Source organism: Trichechus manatus, unplaced genomic scaffold (genome assembly GCF_000243295.1).
Source record: "Trichechus manatus latirostris isolate Lorelei unplaced genomic scaffold, TriManLat1.0 scaffold00010, whole genome shotgun sequence".
NCBI classification, from domain to species: Eukaryota; Metazoa; Chordata; class Mammalia; order Sirenia; family Trichechidae; genus Trichechus; species Trichechus manatus.
This window is the reverse complement of record NW_004443946.1, coordinates 17838742-17865253: the sequence shown is the minus strand read 5'-3', so window position 1 is coordinate 17865253 and position 26512 is coordinate 17838742. Positions and strand designations below refer to the sequence as shown.

The 26512-nt window shown below is 36.5% G+C and overlaps 1 protein-coding gene across 12 annotated transcripts in view; it reads right to left on the bottom strand.

Annotated features, from left to right (window-relative positions):
• Positions 1–26512, bottom strand: part of FUT8 (fucosyltransferase 8) — a 361848-nt gene that overhangs the window by 7653 nt on the left and 327683 nt on the right. For 11 of the 12 annotated variants that reach the window (XM_004370955.2, XM_023726291.1, XM_004370956.2 and 8 more), the window contains 3 exons: positions 18555–18801; positions 12639–12815; positions 4269–4419 (listed from right to left, as the gene is read on the bottom strand). In XM_004370955.2, coding sequence (XP_004371012.1) covers positions 4269–4419; positions 12639–12815; positions 18555–18801 — 575 coding nt within the window. Of the gene's footprint in view, positions 1–4268; positions 4420–11556; positions 12131–12638; positions 12816–18554; positions 18802–26512 lie in introns of those variants that run through there. The other variant, XM_023726298.1, reaches the window with a different exon arrangement.

The window sequence follows — 26512 nt, the reverse complement described above, 5'->3', positions numbered from 1 at the left end:
ATTAAGATCTCTGGGAGAAAAAGAAATACATATATATGTTGCAAGGTCCTTTAAGAATATGGGTTAGTTAATTTCAGTATGACCTTTATTAAGAACCCCACAGTACTGCATGCTGGGCAATGGTAGTATAAAAATGAGTAAGACATAGAGTAGTTCCTGCCGTTAAAGAATTTAAGGTTTAGGATTAGGATTGTAAATACTTGACACAAATGCTGCCACTCTCTTTTCCTACAATCACATGGTCTTTTCTGCTGATACAGGGCTTGGTCTCAGAACTCTTCTCAACAGAGAAGAAGGTAGTTACTGATAATCACCCGGCACTAGCAAGTGAGATAAAACATAGCTGCCATTTCTGTTCTAAAGAGTTTTAAGTGTGCTGGGTAAATAAGCAGCATACTTGGACCAACATAAACTAGACTCATCTCTGGGGAAGATACAGTATGCATCTACCTGACTAGTGTAGTTTTAGGGCTTCATAAAAGATACCTATGTCCAAAGAAGACCTTCTCTGCTCACTGGATGGCAGCTAATATTCCACAGTCTGAGTTGCATTTCTTTTTTGTTTTTGAATATTTTATTGTTTTAGGTGAAAGTTTACACAGCAAATTAGATTCCCATTCAACAATTCTTACACAAATTGTTCTGTGACATTGGTTACAATCCCCGTAATGTGTCAGCACTCTCACCATTTCCACCCAGCCTGCCCTGTTTCCATTCATTCAGGTTCCCGGCCCCTCCTTGTCTTCTCATCTTTGCTTTTGTGCAACTGTCAACTGTCTGGTCTCTCATATAGTTGATTGTTTAAAGGAGCACATTCCTCACAGGTGTTATTGTTTATTTTATAGGCCAATCTATTATTGAGCTGAAAGGTGACCTCAGGGAGTAGTTTCAGTTCCAGGTTAAAAGGGTATCTTACGATGATAGTCTAGGGGTTCCTCTAGTCTCTGTTGGTCCAATAAGTCTGGTATTTTTTATGAATCTGAGTTTTGTTCTACATTTTTCTCCCATTTGAACTGGGACCTTCTATTGTGTCATGAGCTACATTTCTTGAGCTTAACACTTAGTGACAAAGTTAAACTATAACTATATCCATGGAGAGGTAACATTTTGAGTAATCAATATTTTCATTATAGAGAAAATGGGTTTCAGAACTTTTTCTAAGAATAGGTGAAGACAAAAGAGAGAATATTATCACTTTGTTTATAAGATCCTTCCTTTATACATTGTGAATACTGAACTCAGGTCAAATTTTCCCAAATCTCCAGCTGTGGTTTATCTCAGTTAATGAAGATTTATTGCATTTATTTTTTATTTTTATTTTGCATTTATTTAAAATGAAACTACTAGTAGGGATTGTTAATCTGCTCAGTGAAGCAATTTAGGATTACCTGAAAGTTCTTTAAAACCTCAGCATTCAGGAAGATCATCAAAAACTGAATGGAGATGCTCATTCTTAACTCTTATGAGCAAATGGAACTTGAATGAGTTAACTATCACCTCAATTTCTTACAGCATCTGGATTCCAGGAACTTGAAGGGCAATTCTCAAATGCTATATTTAATTTTAAAATGCAGCTGGGTTTGGACATTATTTTTAATTTTGCAGATAGGGACTAAAATACAAAGAGATTAAGTGGTTTGTCCAAGTTCTAGTGCTAGAATTACAACTAGACATAGAACCAAGACCATGAGAACTTTGCTTTCAAGTGTGCTACTTTACCAATAAGCTAATTTTATACTGGGAACGTCATAGGTCAACAGAGATCCCTGGTAGAATACTGAGACTATAACAAAATGGGGATTAAAAATATTTGGAACTCAAACTTCAAATTCAGCCAGAGGCTCATACAGGGCAAGCAAAATCAATGGGGACTCTGGAAATGAAGAAACTAAATGATAAAAACAAAGCAATTACAATAATAGCAAACTACACTAATAATAATAAAGGCTAATATTTCCCAAGCTTTTGCTAACTGCCAGACACTGTTTTTAGATATTATCTAATTTAACCACCTCAATATCCAAATAAGGTTCTATCATTATGATCATTTTACAGATGCCAAAATTAAAGCCCAGGAAAGTTAAGGAACTTGCCCAAGATTATACTACTAGTAAGTGGTTAGATTTACGTTTTGAACCCAGGCAGTCTGTCTATACTTGTAACTGCTATGCATATTATCTCTTGTAGGTTCTGTTCTCCACGTTCATATTGTAACACCAGAAGGATATAACATAAGGCCAAGGCCAGCCTTTCTTTCCAGAATGAGCCTAATGGTATTATTAAGGAAGCCGAGAAGAAGGAAAGCAAAGAATCGAGCACATCCGTATAAATCTCAGTACCTACCCACATGTAAGGTAGGTAAATGTTCAGTCATGTATGTATTTATTTAATTTTAGAGTTTTATGACTAAAGCTGTTGTTGTTAGGTGCCATTGAGTCGATTTTCAACTCACAGAGACCCTATGTGACAGAGAAGAATTGCCCCATAGGGTTGTCTAGGCTGTAACCTTTACAGAAGCAGATCTCTAGGTCTTTCTTCCACAGAGCAGCTGGGTGGGTTCGAACCACCAACCTTTTGCTTAGTAGCCAATCGCTTAACTGTTGTGCCACCAGAGCTCCTATGACAAGAGCAGTGGTTCTCAAATGGTAGATTTTGCCCCTCAGGGGACATCGGGCAATGTCTGAAGACATTTTTGGTTGCCACAACCTGAGGTAACAGTGTTAATGGCATATAATGGGTAGAGGCCAGGGATACTGCTAAACATCCTACAATGCACGGGATGGCTCCTCGCAACATGGAATTACGTGGCTCAAAATGCCAACAGTGCTGAGGTTGAGAAACCATGGACTAGAGGCCTAAAACTAAGGCCTAAAGGGGAGGCAGTACAGCTGGGAAAGTGACCCTTGATTCACTCATTCTAACAAGAAATATTCAGAAAGGTGTGCAAGTTGTTACTAGTTACTTGCACCTGTTGATCAGGTAGGTACATAGCCAGATTCCCAAAAACAGCTGGGAGGGACAAGGTAGGTAAAATGCCCCCACCATGAAATTGGAAAAGAGCGCTTCTCAAAGACAGGATCCTCACCCTAATTAGGAAGAAATATTAGCAGTGGATGCCTTCATGGGAACTTGAAAGCCAAGGAAGTTTTCCCTTCTGATGAGAATTGTTGTGTGACTCCTGCTCTGTGTATATAGTACAGTTATATTCTTATTCCACATTGAAGGAAGGCATAGCCTTCGCCTGGGTAGGTATCTTTCCAACAATGATACTACTATGTAATAAAAAACTGTCTTTTTTTTATTTTCTGAACTATGTTCCCATGAAAATGATGTGGCTTTCCGTTTTCACATTTTCTACTCTCTGCTTCTTCTCAGGACTTGGGCATACATTTATCTTATAGCAATTTATATTTCTTGGTAATTTTCCTCTAGTTTTTTCATGTGTATTTTGCGTACTAGATTCTAGACCAGGGAAAGATCTGTGTCTTCAATCTCCTTTGAACTCCCCTCTGCACCTAACAGAATGCTGAACACAAAATAGTCATTTAACAGCATGTTAAATGAACTAGCCAATAATATGTGCATAAATTAGAGAGCAGAATAAAATCCACAACAAATATTGCTATTTTAATTATTCCACTGAGCATATAAGGCTGATTGGACCAGTCATAAAAACATACACACACCAAGCCCATAACATATAATTAATCTGCAACAATTAAACTCAGAAGAATGATTGAAGGTATTGGTTAAATGTAATGTACAGTTTCCTACTTGGTAGAAATGTAATAAGACTTAAAGAATTACACTTACTCTTTCTTATTTTATATAAAGCAATCAAGTGAAGCAAAATGCTGTGCATTTGAGGCACTCAGTATCAGTGTAACGATGTGTAAAAATGGTCAGATTCTGGTTATACATTGAGTGCGTGCAAAATCAGAAAGTATTAAGTAAGCTTAATTACTTGCTGTTTCTGTTAAATGCTGTGAACAAGCCAAGTACTTTAAACAACTTCAGTAACTGGCTTCAGTGGAGAGGTATTCAACCATTGCTTGCAAACAACTAAATATTCAGTGCACGGAAATAGCTATTTTACAGAATCTTCTCATTATCTCACCAAAGGGATCATTACTAAATATCAGGAAAATTGACCTGAGTCCTGATAACTAACATTAAAAAAAGGTAAAATAAAAGCAAAAGAACAATTTTCCTGACCCCAGTAAGACCAAAAAATACTGGCAATTTTAAAATGCCCTACTGTCACTTACCTGGGATGAAAAAGTACACACTAGGAAGTCTGCCTGGGAGAGAAAGTGTATATCCAGGATTACACCCCGAAGTGAATTTTCTGTATATCGATTGTGCAGTCCAGCTGACCAAGAGATAGAGTTATCACTAATAAATTCATAATTGGGGTACCTGAAAAAAGAAATTTACACACAGTCACTAAAACCACAATATCCTCTCAGGAAGCAGACCTGCTCCTTGACCAAGAGCTTTTCTGTTTCTAACAGTAAGGAGAGCTTTAATTATGACACTCAATAGAGTAGTCAGTGAGGCATCTTTGAATCCATCATTGGGGTGGAAACCATTCTGGAATTCCCTGTATATTAAAAGTTATTGGCATGTCGTATAAAAAAGCACACACACACATCAAAATGTCTTTTCTCAATTCACAAAAATTGAAAACAGGAAGATCTTTATTCTTTTTGTAACAAGTGACCTCTCTGAGTTTTTTAAGCTGTTTTTCTTATTTGGTTCACTAAGTTTTTCTTCTAGAGTATAAATATCATGACAAAATTTAATTTACATTTTTAGTTTAGAATTGTGATAATTCAACATAGGTTAGACTTTATAAATGTTTTATTGATATTATAAGTTAAAAATGCTAAGAAGAGATGAATATTTTTTTAAAAATTTATGTGAACTAATAGTCTCCCCTCACCTCCCCCCTTTCTTAAATCACCATCTATTTCCAACCAATAATAATATTGGAATGCCAATCTAATACATTAATGAAAGCAAATTTTTTGTAGATGTACACCAAGTAACATTTTGGTAGTCTTATGATGAGACATGTATCTCAAAATATTAAAACAGGGCTTTTTTTTTTTTGGAAATCACTGTTCAAATGACTCCACTCTGAATTAGAGGTTTAATTTTACTGTAGTATAGAAGTTGTCAACAATTTCATTCTACTTAGATTGAAAATCAATGTCCATACGAGCAGCAATCAAGAAATCAAATGACACTGACTGCTCTGATTGGGATCACAACAGAGGGTTCTGGACAGAGCTGGAGAAGGATGTAGAATAAAATTCTAACACACACAAAAAGACCAGATTTACTGGCCTGACAGAAACTGGAGAAACCCCGAGAGTATGGCCCCCAGACACCCTTTTAGCTCAGTGGTGAAGTCACTCCCGAGGTTCACTGTTCAGCCGGAGATTAGACAGCCCCATAAAACAAAACGGGACTAATGAGGCACAGCAGTCCAGGGACAAGGAGTAGAAGGCAGAAGGGGACAGGAAAGCTGGTGATAGAGAACGCAAGGTTGAGTAAGGACAGTGTTGACAGGTAGTGGGGTTCTTAACCATTGTCATAGGGCAACATGTGTACTAACTGTTTAATGAGAAACGATTTTGTTCTGTAAACCTTCATCTAAAGTGAGAATAGCAGTACAACTGGAAGAACATAATCGACGTAACTGAGTTGTCCACGTAAAAATTTTTGAAACGGTGTATCTTTGGCTATGTATATTTTCACCAAAAAAAAAACAAAAAAGGGGGGGGGGCAGTCCTCAAAAAAAAAAAAAAAAAAAAAGAAATCAAATGACATATTATTGCATTGGGCAAATCTGATGCAAAAGACCTCTTTAAAGTTTTAAAAAGCAAAGATGTCACTTTGATGACTAAAGTGTGCCTGATTGGTCTTTTCAATCATCACCTCATATGCATAAGAAAGCTGGACAATGGAAAAAGAAGACAGAAGAAGAACTGATGTACTAGAATTGAGGTGCTGACGAAGAATATTGCATATATCATGGACTGCCAGAAAAACAAACAAACCAGCTCACTTACTTCAGACACATTATCAGGAAAGACCAATTACTAGAAAAGGACATCGTGTTTGGTAAAGCAGAGGGTCAGAGACAAAAAGGGAAGCCCTCGATGAAACAGACTGACACAGTAACCACAACAATGAACTCAAACATACCAACGATCATGAAGATGGTGTAGGACCAGGCACTGTTTCGTTCTGTTTTACATAAGGTTGCCATGAGTCAGAGCCTACTCGCTAGCAACTAACAACAACAATATAAAGTGAATCAAATATTCTCAGTTCATGAGGTAGATCTTCATATTTAAGTTGCAAATGTTGGGAAGTTATATGAAAAGGGGATAACAATTGTACCTACTTCATACAATCTCATGAGAATTAAATACATTAAGCCATGTAAAATGCTTAGAAGAGTACCTGACGTGTAGTAAATGCTCTGTAAGTATCAGCCATGACTGCTAAACATTTTCCCCCTAGACATCCACTAGTTTGATTCCTTACTTCCTTTAGGTCTCTGCTCAAATGCTGCCTTATCAGTGATATCTTTGGCAGTCTCTATCCTTTTTACCAGTTTAATTTTTCTCCATGGCTCTTATTACCATTTGTCATCATATATATTTACTATTTATTTATTGTTTGCATCCATTCCACACCTCTGTCATCCTTAACTGGAATGTAAGGGAGGCATTTCATCTGCTTTGCTCACTGTATTATTCTCAGTACCTAGAAGAATATCTGAAATATAACAGCTTCAGTCAACATTTGTTGAAAGAATAGTAGTCTCTATTTAGAAACCCTCAAACAGCAAGATTCAGTTTACATGTGTCTCCAACATAGTATGCCCTAAAGGTTGGGACTGTGCCTCATTTTTCTTTGCATGACATCACCTAGTACTCCACACATTACTGTGTGAATAAATAAAATGAACAAATAACTGCTACCTATGTTTGAGACTTTTTCCTAATCCCCTAACAGCTGCTTCAGACTTTTCTTCATTTCACGGCCACCAAGGAGCTTTCCCTCATTGCCTTTCTAATGATGACTGTGAAGGCAAAGTCTCTAAGCACTGTTTTCAGACTGGTATACAGTGTTCAGATCCATTTGGCCTCATTATTTTTGACATTTTGCCCTCCTCAGCTCAGAATCAGGGAGATGAAGGAAATGTCACATTTGTTCTAAAAAGAAAACAGCCAGAAAGACTTTTAATGTAATCGTTGTGAAGCTGCATATCCAGGCATGGGACAGAAACAGCAACAAATAAATATGAAAAGGCTGCAGGGTGGAGGAGAGGAGGAATTGCTAAAACACACCAGAGCAGGTTTTATCCTTGAATAAAGACCAATTTTGTCAGGATGGTTTGGGTGCTCAGTGAAACAAAGAAAAGGAGTGATCCATTTACTGAGAGGTGACACTAGCGTTGATGCCCTTCCTGACTTAAAGGCCCATTTCAAACCAAAAGCGGACCTAAGCTCTTCAGGTCTTACTTCTTTACGCAAAAGACTGCTTAATGAAGGTTAAGGAAAGCAGAAAAACAAAGAATAATGGGAAAGGGAGATTTTCCGCTTCTAAATAATGAGCATAGACTCTTCTGGATTTTACTGAACAAACATGCTTCTTTCTTGTCTTTTGCCCACAGGTATGTCAGCAAAGGAATTTATTTTTTTTTTTAATATGCGCGTTTATAATTTATTTATTTATTGTACTTCAGGTGAAGGCTTACAGAACAAATAGTTTCTTACGAAACAGTAGCACATGCGTTGTTTTATGACATTGGTTAACAACCCCACAACATATCAACCCTCTAACTTCTCGACCTTTTTTTTTGGTGAAAATAGACATAGCCAAAGATACACCATTCCAAAAATTTCTACATGCACAGTTCAGTGACATCGACTACGTTCTTCCAACTGTGCTGTTATTCTCACTTAAGATGAAGGCTTACAGAACAAAATAGTTTCTCATTTAACAGTTACTACAAATGTTGCCCTATGACAATGGTTAACAATCTCACAACACATCAACAATATCCTTACTCAACCTTGGGTTCCCTATCACCAGCTTCCTTGTTCCCTTCTGCCTTCTGGCCCTTGTCACTGGACTCCTGTACCTCGTCAGTCTCATTTTTTTTTTTTCTTTTTTATATTTTATTGCACTTCAGGTGAAGGCTTACAGAACAAATAGTTTCTCATGAAACAGTAGTACACATGTTGTTTTATGACATTGGTTAACAACCCCACTACATATTAACCCTCTAACTTCTCAACCTCTTTTTTTTTTTTTGGTGAAAATACACATAGCCAAAGATACACCGTTTCAAAAACTTCTACATACACAGTTCAGTGACATTGACTACGCTCTTCGAATTGTGCTGTTATTCTCACTTAAGATGAAGGCTTACAGAACAAAATAGTTTCTCATTTAACAGTTACTACAAATGTTGCCCTATGACAATGGTTAACAATCTCACAACACATCAGCAATATCCTTACTCAACCTTGGGTTCCCTATCACCAGCTTCCTTGTCCCCTTCTGCCTTCTGGCCCTTGTCACTGGACTCCTGTATCTCGTTAGTCTCATTTGGTTTTATGGGGCTGTCCACTCCCAGGCTGAACAGTGAACCTCGGAGGTAACTTCACTACTGAGCTAAAAGTGTGTCTGGGGGCCATACTCTCGAGGTTTCTCCAGTGTCCTTTAGGCCAGTAAATCTGGTCTTTTTTGTGTGAGGTAGAATTATGCTCTACATCCTTCTCCAGCTCTGTCCAGAACCCTCTGTTGTGATCCTGGTCAGAGCAGTCAGTAGTGGTAGCCGGGCACCATCTAGCTGTACCGGACTCAGTCCGGTGGAGGCCTTGGTAGCTGTGGACAATTAGTCCTTTGGACTAATCTCTTCCTTGTATCCTGTTCTCTTCATTCCCCCTTGCTCCCAAAGGGATGAGCAGAAGAATTCTTGTACCTTGAGGTTGCAGAGTTTGGCAATGCTAAAAAGAATTTTTTTCTTCTTCTTCTACTTTGTAAACTTTATTTTTATACCACCCACAAAGGAATAGCTTAAAGTTATAAACTAACATCAAATTTTCTTTTCTGAATTCTTTCCACAGACTAAGGTAGACATTCTTCTTGATTTCACTATACCTAGCATATAAATTCTTTAGGGCACGTTATCTAATTACACTGTAATTAATCATTACATGTGTACTGCCTACCAGCTGGATATTTCCTGCAATTAGGAGCCACATGTTATCTTTTACTTACTTTTGTATTTTTAGTGCCCTGTACTGTGTCTAGCATATAATAGGAGTTAAAAAAGAAAAACAGTGAAGAAATTTAGTACTCCTATTGCTGATTCTTCATCTCATAGCGCAACCAATCACTACAAAAAACTTTTTAACAAGTTTTTTGCTTCTATGTCAAAGAACCTAATTGTAGGAAGAACTCACCCAGGACTTTTGATAGACAGCAAACCTAAACATGTAAATAATTAATCTGGGAGATTTATAAAGGTTTGTTTTTCCTCCTATGTCATTCCTATTACCAGTCTCCACCATCTTGGAAGTCAATATTGGCTAGTCAACTTTAAAAGGACTTAGTCTGCCTTATTTCCTTGACTTCCAGTGATTGTGTGATTTAAACACTCTAACAGTGAATTACCTAAGAGAGATATTGCCACATTAGCAATGGTTGCCGCAGTCACTGCGACTCTGGTGCTAAAATATTGTGGGTGAACTTAATTTTAACCTTGAGAAACCTGAGGTATAATACCAACCAGCAAAGGATTAGCTGCTCAGCTTCACACAGAAGCCACATGTATAAAGCTAATCTTGACCACTTTTTCAAAGGATAAGCTAACCCCCAAAATGGAGTCTCCTCTACGTGAACCCTATGTACCATTTAATTTTAATTTTTATCTCTTCACCCTCTTGAAGCAGAAAAGTTTTAGAATGACCTTGGGCACTATATACCATGTTGAGAGATTAGTTCATGCTTTTGGTCTTCTAAAACAATGACAGAGGTTTTATGATTTGTTTAAGTATGAAAACCAGTCCTGAGAGGACTAACGCAGGGTTATTTCAGAGTGGAAAAACACTTAAATAAAAGAATGAAGGAGAGAAATAGCATTTGAATTCCTGAGAAAATCTCTGAAATGACTCAGAAAATTAAAATTAAAGAATTTCCAAAGAGGAAAAAATTATACATAAAATGTGGTAACTACATTTATTTATAGAATATAGAGAAAAGTGGTGCCTGGATTATTATGAGGAGAGGAGTTATAGCTGCTGACTACAAAGAGGAAGTTCAAGTTTTATTATTCCCACCGTCTAAGTAGATACTGCCAACTGTACTATAAGGGTTGCTTGGTGTAAAAATGTCATGCTACATACACTATGGATCAAAAGCTGTAAAAGTGTTCATACCCTTTGATCTAAATACTTCCAAGTCTAGAAATCTAATGTAAGGAAATAATGTGGATAATCTTAGGCACCTATTGCAGCATTGTTTATAAAAGTAAATAACTAGAGACAACATAACTGTTCAATATTAGAAAAATGGTCAAATAAGTAATGGCAAATCCATATAGTGAATATGCAGTCATCAAAAAAGATATTCACAGTGATTTTTTAGTGACTTGGAAAAAAGGATCTATTGTTATGTTGAATGAAACATAATTCAAATTATATAGAATATGATCAACTACTAAAAATGTGACTTTATAAACAACTGGAAGGCATATGTCAGTATTTGAACAGTTGTTGCCACTGAGTAATGGAATTGTGGATAATATTTTTTCCTTGCTTGTATATTTTCTAATTTCCATACTTTTTAATGAGCATAAATTATTTTGTTAATAAAGGAATAAAGCTTGTCATGCATTCAAGAACAAGTAAAAGAGGAGATAAAACTAGTCTCTTTTCTTCAAACACTGTACAAATTCAGTATGGTGTTTTAAAATGAAGGAGCATGGTGAACTATTTCTACTTTCTCTTTTACAGGTCTGAACATCAAAATGGAAAAATGTTTGTGAAATTTTCTTCTGTTTTGTGCCCAAATGTTCATTTAATCCCTAACTCTTATATTAATCCATGGTTATACTTGGCTAATAAACTTCTTGCCCCTTTGCTTTTATTTATATATAGCAATTTGTAGAATGTTAATTTAGATTCTTAGGAGGTAGAAATAGGATTTAACTTATTATCCATTGACTTGGATAAATACTGGAATTATAGCACTCGTTTTAAATTTGTTTCTCTTCTGTGACATAAAAGAAGAGCCAAGAAATATGTTAATTAATGAAACAGCCAAAACAAAAACAAAAAACCCAAATCCATTGCCATTGAGTTGATACCAACTCATAGCAACCCTACCGGACAGAGTAGAACTGCCCCGTAGGGCTTCCAAAGTTCTAAATCTTTATGTAAGCAGACTGCCACACCTTCCTGAGGAGCGGCTGGTAGGTTTGAACCGCTGACCTTTCGGTTAGCCAAACACTTAACTACTGTGTCACCAGGGCTCCTTATTAAACGGCCAAATAGCTTAAAATGATTAACTGCTAATAAAATGTTTTCAAACTGACAGGATTAAAAAAACACAATATTTATTGGGCACTTACTAGTGGTGGAAACTGTGCAAAGTGCTTATAATCTAGTGAGGGAGACAGAGGTAAGCAAGTACTAAACGCCACAACAGAAGAATGCACGAAGTGTTTCAGGGGTACAGAGGAGGGGCACTTTACCCAGTCAAGGGTTCAGGGATGATTTCTCGAGAAGATGGTATCTGAACAGAGCTAAGGCTGTAATTTTCTCCTCCTTCATTCTCTACTTTCACATACATTTCATAAATCCTGTATTTACTGGTAGTAAATAAAGGCCAACTACAGGTCCACCCAGATTCTATAATGAGAAATTCCAATTAAGATCAGCACTTTGCCTATGTGTTTTCATAACACCCTATGCTTAACCCTATGGTAGCATTACTCACACTGTTGCGTAATTGTCTCTTCACCTCTAGACTGGTAGTCCCTTGAGAGCAGCGATAGTCTTGGTTATCAAGAAAACCCCAGCACCTATCAGAGTGCCTGAAATATAGGTAGTCTTCATAAATGATGGTTATTGTACAATACATATTAATAGTCCCTATTCCTCCATTTATAAAACTCATCTTTTGATTCTTTACCTTTCTTTAGTATAAATTTATAAGATGAAAACTCTTTATCTTATATATATGTTCAATTGCCCGTAATTGAGAGTGAAGATAGTGACACGAGAAGGGCAAGCACCTGGTGTGTTTTATTGCTAACAATCCTGTATAATTAATCAGCAAATGCTTTTAATGATGATAATGATGATTCATACGTCAGTGGCTGGGTTCATTTTAGACTTTTTTGTTACAAGGCATTATCAGATATGGCTAATAAAATATGCTTTGATTAGATTAACAAGTTCACAAATACACAATCATATGAATTAAAAAATGCCAATATTAGTAATAATATTATAACAAGAATCACAAGTCATGGAGATTAAGAATCCTTTCCAACTGTAAGAGAAAATCTCATTCAAGAATCACTAGTTGGTCTAACTTACTTTGTTTTCGCCTCCTTTAATAAAGAGGGGTCATCTGTGGCCAAATATACTCTTTTTTTGTCCACTTGCATCCTGCGTGCGAGAAGCTGAAAATGTTCTTCGACATGCACCATGTACTCCTCAATGGGATGGAAGGCTGCTTCTGTTCCCACTTTGTCTGTACGTCTGACATGGACTCTGAGGGGCAGAAGAAAAATTCAGATTCTGCTGATAATGTTTTGATCCACTAGGTGCTTCATGGGTACTCAACTTTATACCCCTACTCATAGTGGGCTTATGGGTATTTTTAAACCTGTTTTTGGTTCACTTTCACTGTTAGGAAAAATAAAATAAATATTAAAAAACAACTCAAACACATACATTCTAAATATATTTGCAAGGCATGTTAAACAATACAAGAGGAATTAGAAAATAAATCAAGCCTTTGAAGAATGCTTTCTTATGGAGAAAGTAATTGGCACAGGAGGAATAAGGGGAGATTCCAGGGTTGTAATTCATACCAAGAGGCAAAATGCCACCAGCCTTCCAGAAAAAAATGGATATAACTTTTAAGATTTTTGAGACAAAGTGATACCAGGATTCACAGATGTTATTATAGACCATTAAAGATATTGTTTGTAATCCTCTGAGACCAAGTTTTTGTTTTGTTTTGTTTTTTTCCCCCTTCATTTTGATACATTTTATACTGGTTCTATCTTCCCATAGCACAGTCAAAGCCAAAGCAGGCAAACCACTTAAGGGATTTTACTATTTTCAGTTCACGGAGTCATCCACCCCTTTTGTTGTATGCACGAATTTCCCCTTTCTGTTTTTCACTCTATTAATCGCAAGCAGATACTGTCCTATTTAAGAAAGGCCCTGAAATCATAAAACTGAGGATACAGATTTACATTGTCCTGCAATGAAAAAGACACTGACTTCCAGAGTATTCTCCTCACATTTTAGTGCTTCCAAAGTAATTGTAGTGGGAATAAGAATAGTAAGAGTTATAGTTTGTTTTCATAAATTGAAAGACTCTCCTTAAATCTGCCCCTCCCTCTCACGCCCATTACTAAACCAAACCAAAACCATACCCGTTGCCATCAAGTCGATTCCGACTCGTAGTGACCCTACAGGACAGAGTAGAACTGCCCCATAGCGTTTCTAAGGAGTGGCTGGTGGATTTGAACTGCCAACCTTTTGCTTAGCAGCCGAGCTCTTAACCACTGCACCACCAGGGCTCTGAACCACTATTTAAATGTGGAAAAGGACAAAGATATTTATTTTCCTTTGGGTCACAGTATATGGGCACCTATTACTTTGATTCTACTGAAACCTCAATGCAGGGTTGGAACAACAAGCATAGGTCCAGCCTAAAACTATCCTTCTATTATGAATTTAGAATTAGGCTTTGATTTTACCAGAGTTACTCTACCATCTTCGTGGCTATTCTTTCCTTTGCATTTCATACTATAGTCTAGATGTGGATACTATCACATGAGCACCTACTCTATCATCTTTTCCTTTCCACATCCTTTGTTTCTTTTGCATTTTTTATTGTGGTGAAAATATACACACCAAAATATTCTCCAATTCAACAATTTCTACATGTAAAATTCAGTGACACTGATTACATTCTTCATAGTGTGCAACAATTATCACTCTCCATTTTCAAGTTATTCTACCATCATTAACATAAACTCAATGTCCCCTAAGCAAAAACTACCCCCTTCCCTCTCCATTCCACTCTGGTAACCACTAATAACTTTTGGTTTCTAAATATTTGCTTATCTCATATAGGTGAGATCATACAGTATTTGTCCCTTTGCGACTAACTTATTTCACTCAACATAATGTTTTCAAGGTTCATCCATATTATGGCATGTATCAGGACTTCATTTTTCTTTATGGCTGAGTAATATTTTTTATTGTATGTGTATACCACATTTTGCTTATCCATTCATCTGTTGATGGACATTTGGGCTGTTTCCACCTATTGGCTATTGTGAAAAGTGTTGCAATAAACACTAGTGTACAGGTTTCTGTTTGTGTTCCTGCTTTTAATTCATTTGGGTATTTACCTAGGATTGGGCTTGCTGGGTCATATGGTCGTTTTATGTTCAGCTTTTTCAGGAACTGTCAAATGGTTTTCCACAGTGGCTATACCATTTGACATTCAGACCAGTAATGGATAAGGGTTCCAATTTCTAGACATCCTCACCAACACCTGTTGTTTTTTGTGTTCTTGATCACTGACACTCTAATGGGGGTGAGGTGATATCTCAAAATCGATTTACATTTCCCTAATGGCTAATGACATTGCGCATCTTTTCATAGGCTTGTTGGCCATTTGAATACCTTCTTTGGTGAAATGTTTGTTCAAGTCCTTTGCCTAATTTTTGATTGGGCTGTTTGTCTTTTTGTTGTTACCCACATCCTGCTTAACACTGCTTTTCTTGGTGAATTAGAATTATTCAGTGTGCTCCACAGAGACAAAGTGGGGCAGAAAGAATAATTCCACTCAGTTTCAATAGAAAGTTTCATGAGAGAAAACACTATTTAATACTCTGACTTCACTATGTACTTTCTTTAGCTCTAACTTTAGCAGTAACTTCTCTACATATGAAGACTAGACACAAAAAGGGAAGATGTGGGGCAGGAAATATGAAAATAAAATAAAGGAGACATGTAATACTAGGACAGCCAAAGGGAAAAGAGCATTTCAGAGTGGCAGAGCACTACTAAGTAATTTTCTCAGTCCTCCAAGTACTCCTTAAATTTGTCCTGGATCAATAATTTGAGAGAGGACCATAAGAGAATTTTTACAGAAGAATCATTAGGCCTGTGAAAAATGTGAGAAGTCATTTAATATAACTCCTTCATCCGACTTTAAAGAAAATGATGTTTCTGAAGACATTTCAGTGAACAAAAAGATAATATAATCTGTAATTCCACTCCTGGATATATACCAAAAAGAATGGAAAGCAGAGACTCAAACAGATACTTGTACATCAATGTTCATTGCAGCATTATTCACAATAGCCAAAAGGTGGAAATAAGCCAAATGTCTATCAACAATCAACAAATGAATGAATGAACAAAATGTGGTATCTACATGCAATGGAATATTATCCAGTCATAAAGAGAAATGAAACTGATACATATTATGACATGGATGAATCTTGAAAACATTATGCTAAGTGAAATAACCCAGACACAGAAGGACAAATATTGTATGATACCAATTATATGAAATACCTAGAACAGGCAAATACACAGAGACAGAAAGATTAGGGGCTAGAAGAAGGGGACAATGGGGAGTTATGCTTAATGGGTACAGAGAATTTCTGTTTGGGGTAATGAAAAAGTTTTAGAAATAAATAGTGGGAACAGTTGCACAATATTGTGAATATAATTAAGGCCACTAAATTATACACTTAAAAATGGTTAAGATGGCAACTTTTATGTTATATACGTTTTACCACAAATAAAACTATAGATAACATAAGGCAAAGGGAAGCTGGTTTATCCTACATACGTTTCAACTGAGTCTTCACAAAAGTAAAAGTTAACTGTGTACTTGCCTGATTTTCACTATTAGATATCAAGCTATTTCAGGGCAAGAGATACATGATTTTATTCATTCCCAATTGCACCAAACACAATGAATAAATGACTGACTGACTGATACACAAGCACAAAAATACTTATTGTGTTAGTGGAAACCTTAGATACAATCTAACCTCATTTAAAAAAAAACGAGGAAAGAGAGGTTCAGAATGATCAAGTAAGTTACCCAAAGCCACACGATTTGTTAGTAATGGAAGGTAGATGTGACTTTCAAATTCTTGACTCCTAGTCCACTCCTCTTTCTATTATAGCAGACTATCTCAATGTACAAATAACTTAGCTGCCTGTGACACTTCAATTTTCTATATTTGTTAAACTCTTAACTTGTGGATTGTTGATGGTAAATGAATAAGGCTAGTTTTCTAGTCTATAAAACTACAGGAAATCCAAACAAAGTTGAGAAGGTTCTTCTCCTATAGAAAGAAAAATCATATAACGCATTTCAAAGACAACATACAAATTTGGATTGTACACTGTTAATTGAACTATTTATCTCTGTGCGGGTAGACGGGTGTTGCAGGAAGAGCAATGTGGTATTGTAAGGGAGAACTGAACCGGGTTGAAGTCCCAGTTTTCCTTTTATTAATTCTAGAACTTTTGGCAGAGATTTTATTTCTCTGTACCTTAGTTTTCTCATCTGTAAAATGGTTATCTCTACCCACTTCACAGGATTATGTTACAGGATCAAATGAGATAATGTAATTGTAGGTATTCTGGTAATTCAACTACTGTACTATTACCAGTTTTCTCCAACTTTCAATATCCTGTTCAAATACTATAGCTATAATGACTTTCAAACAATGTAGCTATGATCCAGATGGAAGTACTTTTTTCCCTTTTCTAACCTCCTATAATATTTTCTATGCTTCTCTCAAGGTATTAATCATATTCTACCCTGTACAGTGCTTACTTGTGTGAGTCTCTTCTACTATAGACTATACTGTAATGAGCAGGAAAGGAGTCATTTAAAAAATAATTAATCTCTGTCCCTCACAATAGCAGGTATTCAATAAATGTTCTGCAAATAAAGTGAATGAGTCAACACATGTATTAATATTAATCAATGGCTGACTTTATCATAACCAGTACAGGCTGCAGAATGCCACAGTCTAGTCTAGAAGTTTATTTTCAGGAATATTTAAGCATCAATCTTTCTGAATGGTAATAATATTTTATAGTGCATTTCTTTCACAGAACTAGAATCCTTTTTTCATCCTTACTTCATCACATTATCATTTTTAGAGCAGGTATTACCTTCCCCATTTTACAGATGGAAAAATCAAAGCCTAATACTATTCATGGGGCCCTAGTGGCACAGTGGTTAAGAGCTACGGCTTGTAACCAAAAAATGTCGGCAGTTCAAATCCACCAGCTGCTCCTTGGAAACCCTATGGGGCGGTTCTATTCTGTCCTATAGGGTTGCTATGAGTCAGAACCGACTCGATGGCAAGGGGTTTTAATACTATTATTAAGTAACTTGGCCCAGAATCATTCAACTAGGGATACGCCAGGAATATTTCCCAGGTCACTTAACTCTCAGTCCAATATTTTTTCCATTAGCTCTAATTACAAAGAACATTTTCCATGGTGTGAAATATGGTATCAGCACCCAGGAAAACTCCTCTTTCCATAATGTTTTATGTATATGTATAGGAGCACATGCTTGTCAGCAAAGATGCTTTTTTGGAATTTTTCTTGCTCGTAGGATTTCCTGATATATCTCCCTTTACCAAGCATAAGACTGAATATATACACAGATGATAACTCCCTAGTGGGTCAAGAGAGAATTCTAAATAATAATTTTAACATTATTTCATATTAAAAATAATACCCTACTTCTCAAGATAGCTTCTAGGACAGAAAGCAGAACATAAAAAATGCAAAATAATCACCAGTGGCAATTAATGAAGCCTAAAAATAAGAAAAACAAAACAAAAAAAACAGCACCAGAAAAGCTGTAAATGTGACATCTTCATCTCATGGCCCTGTTAAGGTAAGATAGGAGTCATGTATTATATCCAATAAAGTAAAATTTTGCCAGATTTCCCCAGGAGAGACAGCTAATTTCAGAAATATGGGTTTAATATATTTGATGAATGAATAAATGAATAAGGGTGACAAAGTACAATGACTTAGCTGTTCTAAGTGAACAAAGGAAGAACAGTCTCTCTGTAACCTAAGGTGAACTCTGGATCGTTTGTTCCTTGGTAAGGCTATGAAAATTAAACTAGCCTTTTACAACATAATGTAAAAACACGTAACCCTGCTGCTACATATCATTGTATAAGGAGCAAATCAGATTCTTACCCAATAACTGGATGTTGGAAGCCAAGCTTCTTGGTGGCCTCTTCTATTTCCTTTTCCAGCCAAGGTTGTGGGCGGATCAAGTATTTGACAAACTGGGACACCCACCATACTGCAGGATCACCGTGGACTCTAATCAGTCGATCTGCAAGGTCTTCTGGTATAGCCAGGGGTAAATATGGAGGACGGGGATGAAGACTGTCTACAATGGGAAGCTCGACCACCTGAACATTTTTGTCCTTCACTTCACCTGAGAGAATATCAAAACATATCATCACCATACTGTATTTCTCATATAACTACCATTGAATGAGCACTTACTCTGGGTGCTTTCATCCTCATAGTTATTCTAAAGAATTATGATAATTTCTGCTTTACAGAGGAGAAAAAAAAAAAAAAGTTCTGTGAAGTTAAATAGTGTGTCCAAGGTCCAAGGTACTAGAGCAAAAGTGACACAGCTGAGTTTTACATTAAGTTGGTACACCTCTCAAGTCCATGGCCTTTTTTATCATAACATGTTGCCATATCAATACCTCATACCCCAGGTAAGGATAGTATCTGACACTCAAAATATCTAACCAGAGAATAGCTATGTTGCCAGGAGACACAGCTAGCTGGCTGGGTAAAGTACTGGTGTTATTGTTGTTTTTGAATAAAGTATTCTCAAAAATTCCAACTTGTCATTATAGCAAATGGTTCTTGCATTACTTTCAAGACAGAGTATAACGATTCTGGGGATACTTAATGATTATAATTTTAAGCCAAGCATATATACCTTTAGGAAAAAAATTAGATCATTTTAAAATTAGATAATTTTAAAGTCTTTTTTTCCTTTGGCCAAAATAGACCCATTATATTTTCAGCTATGACAATAACAGAATCTATGTTGCTTGAGTACCTCATTTTAATTTAAAATTAGAACAGAGATCAGATGCTAATTTTTACAGATGATAATTACTTTCAGAATCCAACTTCTATCTATCACTAATGTTACTCCTATTCTGTCAAATTTATAATGCAGTGATAAGCACTAAGAAACCAGAATGCAGTAGCCAGCATCCCAAGAGTTTATTTTACATATTAAAGACCATACAGTAATAACCAGAAGACACAAAGATACCAGGCAGATTTCACTAACATAAAATGTACTGAATTAAATTTTCAGTAACAGAAAATATTAACCTGAACATACAAAATAACCCCAGTTAAGTTGCTGTCATTGTGCATAATGAATTAGAATTACAGTAATCACTGGACCATTAAAGAAAGAATACACTCTTGGAGAATAAACCTAGAATACATTTAAAATGTATTTACCAGAATAAAACATAGTCCTCAAATTCCATTTTTCTGCATATTTGCAAAATGTTTTAAAAGTAAATTAAATCATCTGGGAATGTAGTTAATCAACTGTATGGTTATTAGAAAGTAGGCTGGTATAACTAAGAAATAAAAACCTCTAGCTAGTATTCTCTCTCTGATATGTAAAACTCATTTCAGGATTTTTAGAACAAAGCCCTTGAAACAGACATTTGCATGAATAAATGGCAATAAAATTTTTTACCACCAGTACTGTAGTTCATCTACAGTGCCAATAAAGAGTTGGGCACCTTTAGCAGACAAGAAACTATAATTTTTTTTATTTTTATTGTGCTTTAAGTGACAGTTTATAGTTCAAGTTAGTTTCTTATAGAAAAATTTATACACACATTGTCATGTGACCCTAGTTGCTCTCCCTATATTGTGACATCACACTCATTTCCACCCTGGATTTTCCGCGTCCATTTAACCAGCTCCCGTCCCTTTCAGCCTTCTCATCTCACCTCCGGACAGGAGCTGCCCATTTAGCCTCATGTATCCACTTGAGCTAAGAAGTATACTCTTAACGATTATCATTTTATATCTTACAGTCCAGTCTAATCTTTGTCTAAAGAACTGGCTTTGGGAATGGTTTTAGTTTTGGGCTAACAGAGAGTCCAGGGGCCATGTCTTTCGAGGTCCCTCCAATCTCAGTCAGACCATTAAGTCTGGCCTTTTTACTAGAATTTGAGTTCTGCACCCCACTTTTCTCCTGCTCCCTCAGGGACTCTCCGTTGTGTTCCCTGTTAGGGCAGTCATTGGTGGTAGCTGGGCATCATCTACTTCTTCTGGTCTCAGGCTGATGAAGTCTCTGGTTTATGTGGCCCTTTCTGTCTCTTGGGCTAATATTTTCCTTGTGTCATTCTCCTTTGCTCCAGGTGGGTTCCCAAACAACTGATGCATCTTAGATGGCTGCTTGCTAGCTTTTAAGACCCCAGATGCCATTCACCAAAGTGGGATGCGGAAACTTCTCTTAATAAACTTTGTTTGCCAACTGACCTAGACGTCCCCTGAAAACATGGTCATCAGACCCCCACCCCTGATACTCTGTCCCTCAAAGTGTTTGGTTGTATTCAGGAAACTTCTTAGCTTTTAGTTTAGTCCAGTTGTGCTGACTTCCCCTGTATTGTGTTGTCCTTCCCTTCACCTAAGATAATTCTTGCCTACTATCTAGTTAGTGTATACCCCTCTCTCTCCCTCCCCACCCTCGTAACAATCAAAGAATATTTTCCTCTGTGTTTAAACCTTTTCTTGAGTTCTTATAATAGTGGTCTCATACAATATTTGTCCTTATGTGACTGACTAATTTCACTCAGCATAATGCCTTCCAGATTCACCATGTTATGAGATGTTTCACAGATACATCGTTGTTCTTTATCGTTGTGTAGTATTCCATTGTGTGAATTTGTTTATCCATTCATCCGTTGATGGGTTCCTAGGTTGTTTCCATCTTTTTGCTATTGTGAACAGCACTGCAATGAACATGAGTGTGCATGTATCTATTCGTGTCACGGCTCTTATTTCTCTAGGAGTGGGATTACTGGATCGTATGGTACTTCTATTTCCAGCTTTTTCAGGAAGCGCCAAATCGATTTCCAAAGTGGTTGTACCATTTTATATTCCCACCAACAGTGTATAAGTGTTCCAGTCTCTCCACAACCTCTCCAACATTTATTATTTTCTGTTTTTTGGATTAATGCTAGCCTTGTTGGGGTGAGATGGTATCTCATTGTAGTTTTGATTTGCATTTCTGTAATAGCTAATGATTGTGAGCATTTCCTCATGTATCTGGTAGCTGCCTGAATGTCTTCTTTGGCAAAGTGCCTGTTCATATCCTTTGCCCATTTTTTAATTGGGTTATTTGTCTTTTTGTTGTTGAGGTTTTGCAATATTTTGTAGATTTTAGCGATTAGACCCTGATCAGATTTGTCGTGGCCAAAAATTTTTTCCCAGTCTGTAGGTTGTCTTTTGACTCTTTTGGTGAAGTCTTTTGATGAGCATAAGTGTTTGATTTTTAGGAGCTCCCAGTTATCTAGTTTCTATTCTGGTGTTTGGCATTGTTACTTATGGTTTGTATTCTGTTTATGCTGTGTATTAAGGCTCCAAGCATTCTCCTATTTTTTCTTCCATGATCTTTATTGTTTTCAATTTTATATTTAGACCTTTGATTCATTTTGAGTTAGTTTTTGTGCATGGTGTGAGGTATGGTCTTGTTTCATTTTCTTCCAGATGGATATCCAGTTATGCCAGTACCATTTGTTAAAGAGACTGTCTTTTCCCCAATTAACGGACGTTGGGCCTTTGTCAAATATCAGCTGATCATAGGTGGATGAATTTACATCTGGATTCTCAATTCTGTTCCATTGGTCTATGTATCTGTTGTTGTACCAGTACTAGGCTGTTTTGACTACCGTGGCGGCATAACAGGTTCTAAAATCAGGTAGTGTGAGGCCTCCCACTTTGTTCTTCTTCAGTAATGCTTTATGCTTCCTTTTCCATATGAAGTTGGTGATTTGTTTCTGCATCTCATTAAAAAATGCTGGTGGAATTTGGATCGGGATTGCATTGTATCTGTAGATTGATTTGGGTAGAATAGACATTTTCACAATGTTGAGTCTTCCTATGCGTGAGCAAGGTATGTTTTTCCACTTATGTAGGTCTCTTTTGGTTTCTTGCAGTAGTGTCTTGTAGTTTTCTTTGTACAGGTCTTTTACATCTCTGGTTAAATTTATTCCTAAGTATTTTATCTTCTTGGGGGCTGTTGTAAATGGTATTGATTTGGTGATTTCCTTTGAAGTTTTTTTTGTTGGTGTGGAGGAATCCAACTGATTTTTGTATGTTTATCTTGAATCCTGAAACTTTGCTGAAATCTTCTATTAGTTCCAGTAGTTTTCTTGTGGATTCTTTGGGGTTTTCTGTGTAAAAGATCATATCATCTGCAAATAGAGATACTTTTACTTCTTCCTTACCAATCTGGGTGCACTTTATTTCTTTTTCTAGCCTAATTGTCCTGGCTCAGACCTCTAGCACGATGTTGAATAAGAGTGGTGATAAAGGGCATCCTTGTCTGGTTCCCGTTCTCAGTGGGAATGCTTTCAGACTCTCTCCATTTAGGATGATTGGCTGTTGGCTTTGCATAAATGCCTTTAATTATGTTGAGGAATGTCCCTTCTATTCCTATTTTGTTGAGAGTTTTTATCATGAATGGGTGTTGGACTTTGTCAAATGCCTTTTCTGCATGAACTAATAAGATCATGTAGTTCTTGTCTTTTGTCTTATTTATGTGATGGATTATGTTGATGGTTTTTCTAATGTTGAACCATCCCTGCATACCTGGTATGAATCCCACTTGGTCATGGTGAATTATTTTTTTGATATGTTGTTGAATTCTACTGGCTAGAATTTTGTTGAGGATTTTTGCGTCTATGTTCATGAGGGATATTGGTCTGTAGTTTTCTTTTTTTGTGGTACCTTTACCTGGTTTTGGTATCAGGGTTATGCTGGCTTCACAGAATGAGTTTGGAAGTATTTCATCCTTGAGACACTATAATTTAAGAGAGTGTAAAGAAAAAGTGACCTGCTTTTTAAATTAAGCTCTAATAGTGTCCCCACGACGAGGAAAATTGGGATGCTTTCCCCGATGTTCCCTGGCTCAAGTAGTTTGCAATGAGTTGCTAACCTAAAGGTTGGTGGTTCAAACCCACCTAGTGGCACAGTGGAAGAAAGGCCTGGCAATCTGCTTTCATAAAGATTACAGCCAAGAAAATCCTATGTGTTACTCTGTAACACATGGGGTCACCATGACCCAGAATCAACTTGATGACAAACGGTTTAGGTTTCGTTTGTTTGTTTCCCTGATGTTGAGTTGATCAGTGAAGTAGTACATGTACGACAGAGAAAAGGAAGGAGGAAAAAAAAAGGAAGAGGGAAAGGCAGTTAATTTTTATGAAAATAATTTAAGAAAGAAAGAAAAAAAAAGAAGGGAGGGAGAGAGGAAGAAAAAGACACATGCCTCTCATGTATTATCATAAATTCTGCCTCTATAAACAAAAGTACATTTAGTAGGGCTGCCTTCCTTTTTTGTGACTTCTTCTTGACAAGAGTATTATAAATGTTCAGTGTAACTGGCTCAAAATTCCACTAAAACAAAATCATTACCCTCTGATTTGCCCCAATGACTGAACTTCATTACAGTTAGTCCTATTAATAGCTTTCAGAAAAAAATGAAAACTATACTCACACCTTCAAGACAGAGAACTTGGTTCATGTTTGTTGATTCTTTGTCTATTCATTCATTCACTTGTTTATCAAATATTTACTGAACACAACTATGTGCCAAACACTCACTAGTCACTGACAAGATTTAGTGCCTAGGAACAGATAAGTTTCTTGTCCTCCAAGTAATACCCACTCAAGATTTCTAGCCCAAAAACCTCACCTAGAACTAGACTGTTTTCAGTGGAAAAAAAATAAAAAAATGTTTTAAGACACTATCACTAACAGGTACGCTATCAAAAAGATATTAATAGTCAACTGTAAATAGTAAAATATTGAGAAAAGGGTATTTACATTTACAAACAAAAAAAGTTGGCATAGAATAAAAGTTTAACTCCCTCAATAATGATATATTTCAAGGTGAAAGAAAATAACATAGTATGTCCTATGCTAGAAGGTCCCTTCCTTTAACTGGTTGACCGTATAATATTTCTTATTCTATCAAAATACATATTGAAAAGAACTTAAATCTAGAAAAGATCCTAGAGATAATCTCGTTCAGTGTTTTCTAAACTTTATTCATTTATCTGCCACCTTTATGATTTTTACTATATCTGTGTATTACCTGTACTATTTAATATTTTAAAAATTAACTCAATTTTTAAAACTGAAATGAATTTATTTTATAGAAGGTGACCAAAAACATAAACTCATTAAAAATAAAATCATGTTATTAAACTTCTATATAGATACTATTACTTATGGAGGGATCTGAGCCCAAAGCCATATTTCTGTTAAAAAGGGAGATTATTAGTGAAGTTTTAAAGGGTGATAATTTCTTTCTCCCTTAAATCTCCTATGAATTTTAAATAGATTGAGAAACAGAAATAAGATGGCAATGAAAATATCTGCCTGATCACCAATAAAGGATGAACTGGAGAATATGGTTTTATGGTTTGCATTTTTATGGCCTCATGGGCTTCCTAAAAGTTCCTACCCAGTCCTAGGCAGAGTTTGTTAACCAAGGCCTACTACATGGTGGAGGAAAAGAAGCATGCCTTCTGAGAATGGGCCATACCATGAGAGAAGCCAGAAAGGGCTAGGCCTCAAATATTTGATTAATCCTCTCAAACTCACCAGTTGGATAACACACCACTTTCCTGTCAAATGGAAGGGTAAATGAGGTAGACAGAAGAGCAAAAAAGCACTTCTGTGTTTTTCCTTTCTTTCTTCTTCTTCTTCTTTTTTTAATATTTTACTGTGTTTTAGATGAAAGTATACAGAGTAAATTAGTTTCTCATTAAACAAATTGTACACAAAGTGTTCCACGACACTGGCTGCAATCCCTACACTGCGTCAGCAGTCTCCCCATTTCCGCCCTGGGTTCCCCGTTCCCTTTTGTCTGGTTTTCCTACTCCTTCTTGCCATCTCATCTTCACTTCTGGGCAAATGTTGCCTTTTTGGTTTCATATAATTGTTTGTTCTATGAAGCATTTTTTTTGGGGGGAAAGGGGTATATTATTGTTTGTTTTACAGGCCTGTCTATTGCTTGGCTGGTAGGTGGTTTCTGAGAATGGCTGCAGTTCCAAGTCAGAGGGGTATCTTAGGGCCGTAGTCTCAGGGATTCCTTCAGTCTGCATCAGGCCAGTAAGTCTGGTCTTTTCTTATGAATTTTATTTTTTTGTTCTACATTTTTCTCCAGCTCTGTCCAGAACCCTCTATTATGATCCCAGTCAGAGTGTCGGTAGTGGTAGCCAGGTACCATCTAGTTCTTCTGGTCTTGGGGTTGTGTAGGCTGTGGTGCAGATGGTCAGTACTTTTCCTTTCTAAGGAGTGGAATTAATTTCCCTTCTGTTGATCCTCTTGAGAAATGGAGGATTCACAGTATCTGCCGCCTATCAACAATTATCTAGTATTAGAGAGTTATTAAAGATATCTTGATACCAAATTGAGACTTTCTCCTTGATATAATCAGAAGACTGAAAAAGGAGTAACTTTTTCACTATGCAATTTAATGTGTATTTTAACGTTCTATCAGGGGACTGCCTAAAATTATCTCATATACCTCCTAAAATCATCTCTAATAATCTGTGGTGGGTTCCAGAGTTTGAGAAACACAGATCTATTTAAACGCTCTTACTTTACAGGTGAGGAAACAGACTAAGAGAGGTTAAGTGAACTTGTCAAAGGTAACACAGCCAGCTAATAAAAGGGTCAAGATCAGGCTCTAGTGTTTCTTCCATTACTTATGTTACATCCTGCTTTCTGATGCCTATTTTTTTTTTTTTTTAATATTTTATTGTACTTCAGGTGAAGGCTTACAGAACAGATAGTTTCTCATGTAACAGTAACACACATGCTGTTTTATGACATTGGTTAACAACCCC